This window comes from Pongo pygmaeus, chromosome 4 (assembly GCF_028885625.2).
Source record: "Pongo pygmaeus isolate AG05252 chromosome 4, NHGRI_mPonPyg2-v2.0_pri, whole genome shotgun sequence".
In the NCBI taxonomy this organism is placed as follows: domain Eukaryota; kingdom Metazoa; phylum Chordata; class Mammalia; order Primates; family Hominidae; genus Pongo; species Pongo pygmaeus.
Window position 1 is genome coordinate 137761113 of NC_072377.2, and position 14090 is coordinate 137775202.

Sequence of the window (14090 nt, forward strand, 5' to 3'; positions counted from 1 at the left end):
GAAACTCACCAGGGAAGGGCCCCTTGTGGGGGCCCCACAGCAGGGGCTGGGGGTGAAGGCTCCCCTTCTACCAGACACAAGCACAGGCACACTCCTGGGGGCAGCCTGGCCCAGGCCCAGGTCGTGCAGAGCACAGGGTGCTGCTGGTGGCCACGCCTCTGCTTAGCTTCTGAGGTGGGGGCAGTGGGCTGTGCCTCCTCAAGGACTGAGGTGAGCGGGGGCACAGGGCCAGGTCAGAAGCACATCCAGACACACAGCTGCTTCAGTAACGAAACCCACAGTCGGCCAGGAAGTAAACAAATTACAGGCTGCACTTTGTTAGCTCTGGGGAACATGAGCGCGAGCAGACACTATTGATTTCTCATCAAACAAACAGAAGGCGGCATCATAATCCAGAGACCCACGGCCAGGAGGGGCTGCAGCATGTGCCCTGGGCTACTGATCTGCTGGGGAGCACCTGTCTTTGGGGGCCTTACACCATTCGTCCATAATTCTAGCCTCTGCTCAGTGGTGGATTTGTTTTCCCTCCTGCAAGCTGGGCTGGGTAAGGCTGAAGCCTCCTGCAAGGCAGTGGCTCAGGTGTCCTTAGGAGACATACCAGGTCCAGGCCCAGGCTGAACTTCCTGACAACCTTAAGAAGGCAAAGGCCAGGTACGGTGGCTCACACCTGTAGTCCTAGCACTTTGGGAGGTCGAGGCAGGAGGATCACTTGAGCTCAGGAGTTTGAGGTCAGCCTGGGCAACATAGCAACACCCCTCTTCACAAAAAAATAAAAAAAATTAGCCAGGCATGGTGGTGCATGCCTGTGGTCCCAGATACTCTGGAGGCTGAGGTGGGAGGATCACTTGAGCTCTGGAGGTCGAGGCTGCAGTGAGCCAAGATCATGCCACTGTGCTCCAGTCTGGGTGACAGAGAGAGACCCTACTGCCTAAAAAAAAAAAAAAAAAAGGCAAAGTGAAGACATCATGAACTGAACCACTGCCCCATCAGGGGAGCCTTGGGTGGAAGCCAGGGGGACCCTGGGGCATTGCTGCACTCCAGATGTGCCACTGGGGAAGTTAGAGAGGAGGAAGACTCAGAAAACATCAAGAAGGCTCCCCTCACTTCTGGGCCTTCTGTTATTTGAACTCCCTCTTGGATGCATGTTTAATCTTAGGCTAGAAAAGGCGCTCCAGACTCTTGCAGCACACACATCTGACCCTGTCACTCCCCCATCAAACATCTGCGCTTCCCTACTGCCCACAGGGCAATTGCTAAGACTCTTAATGTTAATATTCAAGGATCTTTATGTTCTAGCCCCAGTCTGTCCCTATACACTTCTTTCTCACTCACTTATTCCTGTCTCCTGAAGCCCCAGTCAGAAGGGCTCCTTTCTCTGGCCCCCAGAACAGTTATTAGTGGATACTTCGCCTCCCTGGAGGCTGTGGACAGTGTCTTTGTTCTCTACTCTGGTACGGAGCTTGTGACTCTCAGGCACTTAGCAAGTGAGTCAGCCCAAATGATGACTCCCCATGTACGCCACCTGGATGGGCCACACATGATTGGGTGACTCATAAGTGCTTCTGAGAGCAACACTGCTCGCTGCAGAATCTGAGTGGCTCCTTCTTACTTGGCTGCAGGCGAGAGAGGTACATTTACTTTCTGATCAAATATTATTCTGATGCTCAGGGCATGCTTGATGTTTGCAAGTCAGAAAAGTTTAATTACACGTGTCATTAGAATGGCATTCTGTAATAGCTCTGTGACTGAATTCATTAACAGAATTCTTAACAGATAAGACAAGGCAAATTAATATTTTGTTGCTCACGAAAGCTTCTCATTAAGAGAGTAGTGAAAAAGTGATTAATATTTTGTTGCCAATCAAGATGTCTCATACAAATGACAAAGAAAGGAGGCCCATGCTCCTTTGTGCTCTGTGATCTCCCCACCTTGGGTTTTGAAGGCCGATCAGCTTCCCCCCGTACAGCCGTGTTTGGGGGTCACCACTGATTACAATGCCGGTGATCGTATTTCATCTCCCACTGCCATGGGGTGAACATGGCCGCTGAGACACCTCAGGCCAAGGGACTCTGGGAGCTTCATCAACCCCAGAATCTTTGCTGCATCAGTGTTGCACTCCTGGGCTGTTCTTTCCTAATTCTTGCTTCAAAAATGCAAGTGAATCTCGATGACCTGGCTCTAGCCCCCTTCAGCCTGAATTCTTCCAAGGGTTGCTTTCCGCACTGTCCCGAGTGGGGATACTGCTTATGAGCACCTCTTGCGTGCCAGGCACTGAGCTGAGTCCTTGACACACTTCAGCCTGAAAACGCCCATGTAAGGAGGACATCATGCTTTTTCTCCACAGGCTCAGAAAGGTCCAACAGCTCACCCAAAACTGCTCTGGATTTGCTGGAGGCGGAGGGGCAGTGCCTCTCTCCCTGGGTGAATCAAGGCTGATGTGGACAGTGAGACCTCCGTCCCCACTGCGAGCAGCAGGGGCATGCCAAGGTCCTATCTGCCTGACCAGGGAGCCTCACCCGGCTGTTGCTGGCTGCTTGGTGGGGACTCAGGCTGCAAGATGCTGAGGATGTTATTTAGCAGCAGCAGGAATAATAATATAATAATAATATTAATGATAGCAACAATAGTAAAAATGATGACAGTGATAATAGTTAGCATTTATAGAACACCATACGTGAAGAGCCTTACATGCATATTGTCATTTAGTCCTTATTGGAACCCTATGAGGCTGGTACCATTATTTATCCCCATTTCACAGAAGGGGAAACTGGAGCTTAGAGCAGTCAAGGTTACTAGACTAGTAACTTTCCATGGTTCTAGCTAGTAAGTGGCAGACCCCAGGCTCATGCCCTTCACTAGCAAGCTGTGCCACCTCCTTCCCTCAGGTAGGGGAGGTGTGCGTGCGTTTTGTGTGTTTGTACACATCGGGCTTGGACCCCTGTGGGGCTGGTGCTGCCCTGCTCCCTTGTGTAGGGGGTTCTGAGAAGCCCTGGGCCCTGCCTATTTGCAGGCTACTGACTCAACCATGAGCAGCAAGTGTTTCCTGGGAGGTAACGAGGGGCTATTCATCTCTGGTTGCACCCACAATTACCCAAATTGCTAACCTTATTGTGAAAAGTAGAAATGCAATTGAGTTGGTGCTGGAGGCATGTTTGAGGGAGGGGAGAACCACTCCAAGTAATTTAATTAACCGATGGCAAGTACATTAAGTGGAGTTTTGCCTCTGCTTTTATTGCTGATGTCTTTCAGTGGAGCGCCAAGTAATGCACATGAAATGCTCCCACAGACACAGGTGGACCTGTCCCAGTATGGATCAATCTTTCCTGGCCAAACATGTTTAAAAGCTGGCACTGTACCTTGTGAGCAGGTAGAGTGGAGGACATCACACTCACAAACATGCACCCCAACACAGTGCAGTCTTTACAGATAGGACACTGCTCTTTCTTGCTAAGTTCTCAGACAAGCCCTGGCCATCGCAGGCCCAGAAAATGAAGTGTTCTGCCCATCCAGCATCTGTCCAGCAAGCACCCACCAGGATTGTGCTGCATTGACATTCAAAGCTGTAGAGGATACTGGCTATGTTCACCGTGGCGGGAAATCACAAGGAAACAATCCTGTCCAGTGTGACAAGGCTAGGGGAAGGGTACTTCTTGGCAGCTCTGCCCAGGGTAGAACCTCCAGAGTGGCCCCCTCTTTCCATCTGCTTCCCCCATGACCCCCGGGATGTAGCTGAAGGGGCCTAGAGAGTAGGAGAGGACTAACTTTGGTGGTTCCTGCAGCATTTCATGCTGGGTCTCTCTCCCCACAAGTCTCAGAGTTGGAAGGGACCTTCAAAGTCACTGGGTTTAGCAGCATTTAGGTCTTGTGGCTAGCAGCATTGCTGACCACAGTCCCTGCTTGAGCTTGCACATGCCCCTTGGGATAAGGAGCCCAGTGCCTCCTGTGGCGGCTCTCTCCATGGTGGGGCAGGTTTGATGGCTGGAATGGGGTTCCATCTAAGGGTCCCAAATTGATCTCCTTTTGAGGTGCACCTTGTGCTAGTCCAACTCAGGGGGTCACACAGCCCAGGTCAGCTCCCTTTGCCCCAGCCCCTACCCCACCACCTTTGAGATGTTAGCAGGAACTGACCATTCATCCCACGGGTCTTTCTTCTCTGGGCAAGCATCCCACTGTGGACCAGCTGTCTTGTCCTGAGCCAACAAGGCTAGGCTGCCCTCTCTTCTGCCTGAAAATTATATTCCTGTTACTGTAACCTAAGACCCGTCAGCTGTCCTGGCAGCTCACTACGTGGGTGACATCACTCTGTCTTCTCACATGAACTTCTGGGAAGCCACATCACGTCTTGTGCCAAACCTGGACCAATAAATATCCTTGAATTATGCCACTTTTTTAAGTCCAATAGAAGGGAAGTATTGCTAATGTTTTTCTTATAGATTAATTCATTGAGGATCGGCAGATTAAGAAATTGCTCAAAGTGACAAAGCTGACGTGAGTGATGCTGGGACCCCAACGGAGGCTGCCTGGTTCCTCAGAGCACAGACATACCCCCTGATGTCCACACTAGGCTGCATGAGCTCAGTTGCTTTCTTCTTCCACACAGCACCACTTAACTCATCATACCCTCATCCCCTCACCCAGCAACGAACGTCCCCAAGGTGGGTCCCCTCTGGCCTGACCTGCTTTCCCTCCACCTTCTCATCTGGCACCTGCCATTTGTCTTCCAGCCAACCCAGCCCAGTGGCTCACCTCTGCCCTCCACAGGGACCACCCCTTCCCTGCACACAGCTGTCTACAGCCTACCCAGCACTAGGGCCCAGAACCTCCTCCTAAGGTCCCCCAGCCCACTGTTCTCTCAGCTGTGGAGCCTGCTGCACTATCTGCTGGCCTGTGGTCCATCTCTCTGAGCCCTGTGAGCAGACCCACACAGTCTGTTCTCAGGGTCACCTCCAGGCCTTTGCTAATGCAGCCCCATTCAGAGGCCTCCTGTCCCATCCATCGCATCCCTCTTCTCTTCCTTAGCCGGACATAGCACGGCCACCATTCATCTATTTTCTTCTGTGGTGGGACTTGGATTTTCTGATACTGCCAAGCTGACAACAGGCTAGAAAAGCACCAAACACAGGATGTTAAACTAAAACTCTCCCATCCTGCCACTGCCTGTGGCATCTTACCCAGTGTACTCTCCCAGGGAGGTGCGCTTGAGCTCAGAGTGACTTCCAGGTGACTTACATTGATGTCTTCCAAGTCCAGGAAGTTCAGGGTGAGCCCGTTGCGCTTCCAGATGATTGGTGGTCTCAGGTCTCCACGGACGGCACAGGTCAGCACTGTGCTCAGCCCCACGGTCACTGTGGTCACACTGACCCTGTCCTCGGGGGCGAGGCTGAGCTGAACCACTTCTGCAGAGGGAAAGGAGGAGGCACGGTCAGGTGCAGGCCCGGGGAGTGGAGTCTCAACTCAAGGTGAATAGCCATGAATTTCCTGGGTAGAAGGGGCCCAGAAGGGCTTCACGGCTCCCTGAAAATTGTTTACAATGTGCTGACTAAATGTAGAGATAGACACTTTTGCTGGGCGAGGAGCCAAGACTTAGGTCAAATGCCCAAAAGGCTATGTGAGTCCAAACAGGTCAAAAACCATAATTAATGTGCCGGGGACAATCTGGGCCATAGATTTGTGTCAAGCCAAGAATGTGGGCTGCGAAGGCCAGGGGACCCAACACAGAGAGACCGGGGGGCAGGGGTGCAGCACCCTGCTCACAGCTCCCCTGGCCTATTGGAGTCTGGGCCTTGCTAAGGGCAGACAAGGTCTGCTGAGTGAGCTAACAAGTTTCTTTTCCATCTGGGGTCAGTTTTAAAGGTTATGCTGTCTGAAGTCTGAGGAATGAACTGGCTGATCTTTGAAGGTTTGTTTCTGTCTGAGGATTTGCTGAACTTGGATTTGGATTTCTGTCCTGTGACCATGCACTGTAGCTTTTAATTTTTTGAAGAATACTTCAGGCTGCAGAAATTATTAATCTTTGCCATTTTGCACTTGATAACTGGCATTAGGACTGATCATTCTTCAGGCAAATGGGAAGAATCTAAGATAGTTCTCTGCAATCACAAGCTTTTTGAAATTCTCAGGATTTATGAAAAAGTTAATCAAACTCAGGCTGCTCAAATGACCAAATGGGATCAGGCTTTGGGGGAGAGTCAGCAGCCCACTGATGGGACTGGCTCCCTTTTGCTCTTCCCCCAAATCTGTGCACTCAGGGAGGCTGGGGCTATTGCCAGAGGTGGCATGAGCTGAGGGAGGCAGGCTGGCTCTGGGTGCAGTGGGTACTATTTTGTCTATTCCCTATTCATGCTTATGATTCTATTGGGACCTGGGGGACCCCAACAGATGTATCCCCCTGAACTGGGACAAAGCAGAGTTGGGAGCTGAGCTCTGCTATTCTGCGGGACGCTTGTGAGCTGCAACCAGGCAGCAGCAGCCCCGCAGGCAGCACATCTGTGCTCACACCCTCTTGCCCGTGTGTGTGGGAGAGGGGAAGAGGGAGCGAAAACAGCCGCAGGTGCAAGGCACAGCAGAGCAGCTGAATTGAAAGCAGGGACCTGAGGTCAGACCCTGAGCAGCAAAGCCCTCCCTCCTCCACAGATGCTGAGTGGCCCTGCCCCGGGCTCACAAAGATGAACAAGCTATGCTAGGTGCTTCATCAGTGCTGTTGGATGGATGGATGAGAAATGGAGAAAATGAAATAAAGAAGTAAAAGAGCCAATAGGCTGGTGGGGAGGGGACAATCACACACAGGAAAAATGTGACTAACGGTGAAGGAACCCTCAAGGAAAGATAAGCACCCAGTGATGGATGCAGACGCAACTGGCATAATATTTTACCAACATTAAAGTGATGCATTTCAAGTTCCCCCTTAAATCAAGTTCTGCTCACTACCCTCCCACCTCCGAGTCATGAGGCTTATTGCCCAGGGCAGGAGAGAGAAGGCACTAACTCCGTAGCATGACCCGGCCTTTGGAGAGGGGAAAGAGAGAGAATGAGAATTTGCTAAAATGGTTTAGCTCCCACCGTACTCTGTGGGTCCGTAGGACTCAGACCTCAGCATTCTCCCCAAGAGTAGAGGAGGCATCCTTCCCTCATCAGATGACCACGAGGCTCCCCTGGGCCACAAGGCTTTGTGCCGCTGCTCCTGCCACCTGGGGCAACCGCATGTGTCTGGGCAGAGAGCCAGAACCACCTTGGCTCCTGGTATGGAAACAGGCCCAATTTTCCCAGATAACTGAAGCTTGAGAAACTTAAATTTGTTTTATCTGAGTTCTTTTAACAGGAAACCAACCACCAGGCCTCCTAGATCACTGCACCCGGACAATGAGACACACCTGCTGCCTGTTGACCATCTCCTGTCTTACCCCTCCCTAATTCCCTGCTATCTAAACCCCGAACTTTAGTCAGAGAGATGGATTTGCAACTGGTCTCCCATTTCCAGGCTGATGTCCCTGAGATTAAAGCCTTTCTTCCCTGGCAATATTCCATCCACTCAGTGATAGACTTTCTGTGAGGTGAACAACCAGACCTAGGCCGAACCCCTGGTGTTCAGCAACATCATATCTGGACCTGAGAACTGCCTTGGGCTGCCAGACCAAGGTCCAAAGGGAAGTGCCCCTGGCCTCAAGGGGCGTGGAGGCCAGTGGTGGCTGTGGGAGGCCTTGCTTGGGGGAATATCCTGACCCCCGAGTCCACCAGGCTGTGAGCCCAGATCATGAGCACACCCAGGGCTGAGCTCAGTTTCCAGTGACCTCAGACAGGGCAACTCAGAGTCCCTTGCCGTGGGAAGTGAGGCCACAGTGCACCACCACGCTGCTTCCCTGGACACTCAGAAGCCAGCCGGGGAGAGCAGCTGGGACGTGAGGTGGAAGCTAGAGACACAGAGCAGTTTTTAGACAGAGCACTACTTACGTGGACTCTTAAAATCGTCAGCTCGTGCTAATCTTTACAATGGATTGAGCATTTAGTTGTGTTTTTCTCCCATTGGGGTGAGGCTTGTAAAGTCAGGTTAGTTACAAAAGGAACTAGATTTTCCCTGCACGTCTGATCCGTGGTCAGACTAGAAGGAAAAGACCAATTGGGCTGTCGGGGAGGGGCTCTTGGAGGCAGCAGCAGGGCTTCCCCTGGGCCCTAGAGATCCGCTTCTCAGGTGCAGATCCCCAGCCACCTGTATCATATCTCTGGGGGTGGGTAATTAAAACACAGATTCTTGCCCCTCTGCCTCAGACTGATGCAGATGCTCTGGTGGGCTGGGTGGACATCCAGATTTCAACAAGTGGGCTGGGTGGACATCCAGATTTCAACAAGTGGGCTGGGTGGACATCCAGATTTCAACAAGTGGGCTGGGTGGACATCCAGATTTCAACAAGTGGGCTGGGTGGACATCCAGATTTCAACAAGTGGGCTGGGTGGACATCCAGATTTTAACAAGCATCCCAAGGGGTTCTGTGGTGGCCTGAGAACCACTGTGTTACAAGATGAGAAGGGCTCTGGGTACATAGAGAGGGGGAATGCAGGTGGGAGACAGGGAGACGAGGCAGTCTGGTAGGCTGGGGTTTCCTGGGGCTCTAGACACAAGGCTAGGAGCATGGCCCCTCATTTGGAACATAGGACTGATGTGAAAGGTAGGATCCCCTCCTCCATGTGGCCCCAAAGTCACATATTCCAAGCGGCTCTAGAAAAAGGTCTGCAGGAGCCTCAAACATGGGGCTAATAGGAAACAAAAATCCAAGTGGGAGATGGAAGCCTTCTGTGTCCCTCCGGTTCTCTGCTGGCTGGGATAACTGGCTGCTGCATCCTCCCTGAGTTATTCCTAGTCATTTGTATGTAGAAGATGTGTACTTTGCGCAGGAAAAACTCATGCAAAATTAGAATGTGTGAATACTGATAGAACCATCGTAATTCTGCTCCTGTCAGCTACACGAATATTAACCAAACAGCAAATATTTGGATCACTTAAAGTTTAATTAAATGAATGTTTTATTGGATTTAATTTGTGTCAATATTCCCCAGCTCCTTTCACAATTCTGAAGGGATTTATGGCTACTGAGCCCTCTCCTTCCACCCTCACTCCCAGTTACTTCCTGGTCAACAAGCCTCCCCCTGGCAGGTCCTCCTTCCTTGCTAAGTGGCAAGAGTAGGACTAAGTGGCTTCCCAGGGTGACTTCCAGGGAGAGTAAAAAATGAGACAGCATCATGTGCTGGGCCCCGAGTGAGCAGGGCAGGCCACTTGGCCCCCAGGCCTGGCTCTGCTGCTGACAAGCTCAGTGGCCTTGGCAGCTCCCTTCCTGTCACTGGGCCTCAGTTTAGACATGGATACAATGAGGGCTTGGATCCCCCTCGCTTTTGACTCGGAACCGATTATTCTATGTTCATGTCCCCGGAGACCCCCTGAGTCTTGCAAGTGCTCCCACTGCATCTTTTCTTGCCCCTAAGTGTCATCTGCCCGTGTTCTTTGCCCACTTACCCATGATGGTAAAAGTGATGCCTCAAGTGGCAGCACCAATGGGTGCCAAGTCCCACTGAGGCTTCCCTCCTGACACCCTTTGAGGACTCCCCTGCCCTATCCCAGGCCCCCTATAGCCTCCTGCATGGTCACCTCTCCAGTTTGCCCCTGCTGCCTGCAAGTCTTTTGTTGCCACTGGCAGAACAAGGTACATCTCAGCCCTGCTCAACAGCTGTCAATGGCTCCCTATTACCCACAGATCACCACATAGAATCCAGAAGAGTCCCCGGTCTTGACCCTGCTGTGTCTCTAACATTATTTACCACTGCGCCAGCTGGCTCCCCATGGCATTTGTGTCTTCAGACCTCAGCGTGGGCCTGCTTGGCACCTGCTACTCATCCATTCTGAGCTCCTCACACTATTGGCCCCTACCTCCAAGATGACCTCATGGGATGTTTCTGGGACCCTGAAATTTTAATGTAAAGAAACACTTGGACAGATATTAGGTGAAGAAGATTGAAAGAGACTGTCCTGGTGAATTTATCAGAACTTTTTCAGGCTTAGTAACAGAAACACTCAGAAATGCTCAACTATTAATAGCTTAGGGGGAAAAAGGTGGTTTAGTTCCCACAATGGGAAATCTAAGGGAGGTGGAAGAGGTTGCAGGCATCCAGGGCCTTCGACAGTGGCATTCTCTACTTGGTTGCAAGATGTCCATTGGTGGCCCCACACTCACATTGTTTCTGTATGTGGGATCCCAGAGGAAGGGACAAAATCTTGCCTGAGAGCCCGGAAAAAGCATGGGGGAGCTCTGATTGGCCACATACAGCTCCTGTGTTCTTCCCTGAAGCAAACACTGAAGGCAAGAGGACTGAATATTGTGCAGGTGTGGGACTGATTGGCCCATCAGGCCTGGGCCGTGTGGCCACCTCCAGGGGCAGGGACTAGGTGTTTGGGCTGGGGTAAAATGTCTAATGGAAAGGGTATATTGGGCAGATCGACACCCTATGACCATCACAGGGATGCAGAAAGGGCCCCCTCCCTTCCCTCCATCTGCATCACAACTGCATCGGGAAGCCTGGGCATCGTGCGTGATCAGGGCAGATAGCTGCAGTCCTACAGTGAAGACAGTAAGAATCGTCAGAACTGAAACCTGATTTAGGCTACTGCAGTCCTGCCTCCACCCTGTGCCTTCTCTGGAGAGTGATGGGGGCAGCTTTCACAGGGAGGAGATGTGGCCCAACTAAGCAAACCCCACCATCCTGTTGAGCCTCACATCCTGATGGCGAGGGTCTGGAATTTGTGGAGATGGCCTTCTGTGTTCAGTGATCGCACATCTCCTGAACCTCACCCGCGCCGGCCACATCTGCAGGGCTGTGGACCAGCTAAGCCCCAGGCCTGGTCTCTGCTCTGGTGGGGAGTCAGGTCACATGAGAGGAAGATGAAGATGCCACATGCAGCCCTCTAGGGGGCAACGAGAGGTCCTTCTGGCTCCTGGCTGTGGCTCCAATGCCCCCGTGTTGACTGACCATCTGTGGGCTCATTAGCCACTATGTGGGAAGGTTTCCAAGGTCCCTGGAAGACCAAACGAGATATGCCCAGCACTCAGATTGTGATCGGGGGTCAGTGAGAGAGGGCTCAGCCAGACGCTGTGTCTGGGGTGAGAATGTGTCTACACACAGAGGCTGGTGTCTTTGGAAAGAGAGGGCTGGGCTGGGGGTCAGAGCAGCCCATCAGGGAGCTTGTCTGGCATTGCTGGGCAGAAGTCTGTGCCCACAGCGGGACTGACGCCCTGCTATGAGAACTGGCATTGGAGAGCTGCTCTGCAAGTAGGGAATCTGAGGAGGGCAAGGGAGTTGGGGTGTTCTCAAAGCTCAGGCCTTCCCATGATATCCCCCTGGGATGAAAAGACATGGGTCACACTGCAGTGATGGCCCAAGTCAGTGTGGGTTGGTTGGCACAAGACAGAGCTTCCTGGACCACTAGCTAGGCTGCGTGTCCCACAGTGGGATTCTGGGCAGGGCTGTTTGGCACTCTGGTGCCTAGCACAAGGCGTGGCACACAGTAGGTGGGCTCAAGGCCATGACCTGTCTCTCTAGGCCCTTCAAACCAGTGCAGTAGCATACCCTTGGTTTTCCAGACACGAGATGCCACAAACACCTGTCCTCACCTTTCTCCCTGAGTCTTGGAGCTTCGAGAGAAGAGGCAGTCACAGGGAATTAATGGGCTTACCATAAGCAGGCTAACAAACACCCTTCCTGAAAGCACGAGGCCATAACATTTCAATTGTTGGAGAACTGGGTTTTAGTTCCTATTACAGCTTTCCCTTAATCTCAGGCGCTATTTCTCACACTGACTTGAACTCGATGAGACACTCATAAACCCATCAGCACCCTCTCAAACACGATTCTGGTGCTTTGTAGCGATAGAAATTAAATTTCTCAAATTCTTGTCAAGCTGGTGTTAGTTTTCTTATGTCAGAAACACACTAATGGAACACATTCCTACTTGGATATTTGCCATTTTTCAAATGATGCCGTTGGTGAAAAAAACCCTGTCAAAAGCTCAGTAACCTGCCTGCACATCAACATTTTTGACTGAGCCTCGGAGGGCAAACTCAGGCTCAGGGGCCTGCTTGGGAATGAGGGCAATTTGGAGAGAGCACAGGCCAGGCGCTTAGACACATCTCTGTAACTGTGGCCTCTTCCCACATTGTTCTCCTTCTAAATTAATGTGCTTTCCTGAAATAAACCCCTCAGGTGACCTGGGTGCCACCAAAGAAGCTGTGGCATTGGAGTGACAAAGTCTATTGATCTGGTCCCATCCCTGTGACCAGAGTCACACTGTGAAGTTGGTGAGTAGGGGAGGAGCCAAGGTGCAGTGCGCATGCCCAGTGTCTTCTGAACAAATAGGGCAACATCTCCTGGACCTTGTGACTTTGGCTGGTGTTTACAGAGTGAAGCTGCTTTGGCGTATCCTAGTGAGCCGGGCAAGGCCGGTGGGAGGGATAGTGTGCTTTTTGTCTCCTCTGTTCCCTCTACCAGAGATTGTCACTCTGGGATCCTTTCAAATAACTCCTGAATGTTTGTGGATGGGAGGCTGGGGATAGGATGTCTTAAAGCCTTTCATCTTGACATTCCTGTTTAGAGCACCAGGGTGCATCCAGCCTGCACAGGTGGCTCTGTATTAGCCAGACTTGCTCCAAAGCCACACAAGAGAGCACTTGCATCAGTCCCAAATCTCCTGTTTCCTTATGTGTAACCAGATTCAATCTTCCTGCCATTGTCATTCCCTCTTGCTTGCTTCATTTTGGGGATGGCAATAAAATTACTAGTTAATTACCTGCGGGTCAGTGGGTAATTTACTTTTTCAACTGGCCTATGTTGCTTGATGTTGCTTCAAATTTTATTACAGTTTAGTTATCAAGTTCTGCTCTCTGGTGTGAACAAACACCTTTGTAAGCTGCATAAAGGCAGAGACTATATCTGTTTTATTTATGTTGTATCCCCAGCACCTAATACAATGCCTACCACGCAGAAGGGACTTAATAAGCAGTTTTAAGCAAGTGAACTATTAGGGTAGTGCTCAGTCAACAATTATTTATGGAGCTGGTACCAGGAGCCAGGGTACAGTGGGAATATACTGGTGAGAAAAACAGGCCCGGTGCTTGCTAACCTGGAGCTCATGGCTTAGCAGAGAAGACAAGTGTTAAGTGGGGAGGGAGAGCAGAGGCCTGAACCTGTCTACAGACCCCAGGTTAAGGGCCTGTGACTCCTGTAAAGCCTGGTTGCCCTCTTTCTTGGTAGAGCCCTCCCTGTGTGCCCGGCAGACCTGTGTCCTGCTATCAAGACATCCGTCTGATGTAGTATCCTCCTTGTTTGCAGGAGGGGCCTGTACAGGGGCAGGGTTACCTGGGCATCCCTCTGGGCTCTGGGGTTCCATTTAGCCTCCTCTGGCCAATACATCTTTTTGGTTTTGAGAAAACTAAACCTCAATGTGACTGCTATGTGCAGATGAACAGGAAGTTAGAGCAGAACTCAGTGCCCAGGGGCTGTGACATCACCATCCTGGGTGTCATGGGGTGCCACAGTGTGGCAGGCAGGAGAGGCATCCATCAGAAGGAGCAAAGGATCCTTGCTGAGGTGGAGAGCACAGGGCCTCCTGGTCAGCAGGGGCATGGCTGTCACAGTGCTGCATACCAGCTCTTCCACCTCCGCTGGTTCCTGTGTGTGGGGTAGCCTTGGTCAGCTCGGCCACTCTATGGGTCTCTCCCACCCTACTGAGTCTACACCCAAAGATGATGGGCATACCTCTGCTCAAGATATTTGCAAAAGGAGAGTATCTTAACTGCCTATTACTTCGGTGTCTTAAGGGGGAAAAGAATGTATTACCTTATGTAATTATACAGAGCTACTCAGAATTTACAAAAATTCATACGGATCTCTAAGGTTGGATCCAGAATCTCCTGAGCAAGTCAGTGGAGAAGAGCAAACAGTTTTTACCTAACTAGCAAGAGGGGGCCATGCTGTGTGTTTCCAAATGCCAGCTCATCTTCCAATTCCTGTGGACTCATTATGACTATTTCCTGGCCTCTCCTGGAGCCAGAATG

At 51.3% G+C, this 14090-nt stretch overlaps 1 protein-coding gene across 1 annotated transcript in view; it reads right to left on the reverse strand.

Annotated features, from left to right (window-relative positions):
• FSTL4 (follistatin like 4) overlaps window positions 1-14090 on the reverse strand; it is a 413607-nt gene that overhangs the window by 45434 nt on the left and 354083 nt on the right. Inside the window, exon 7 of the mRNA XM_054487430.2 lies at window positions 5230-5396. Within this exon, the coding sequence (XP_054343405.1) occupies window positions 5230-5396 (167 nt within the window). The remainder of the gene's footprint in view (window positions 1-5229; window positions 5397-14090) is intronic.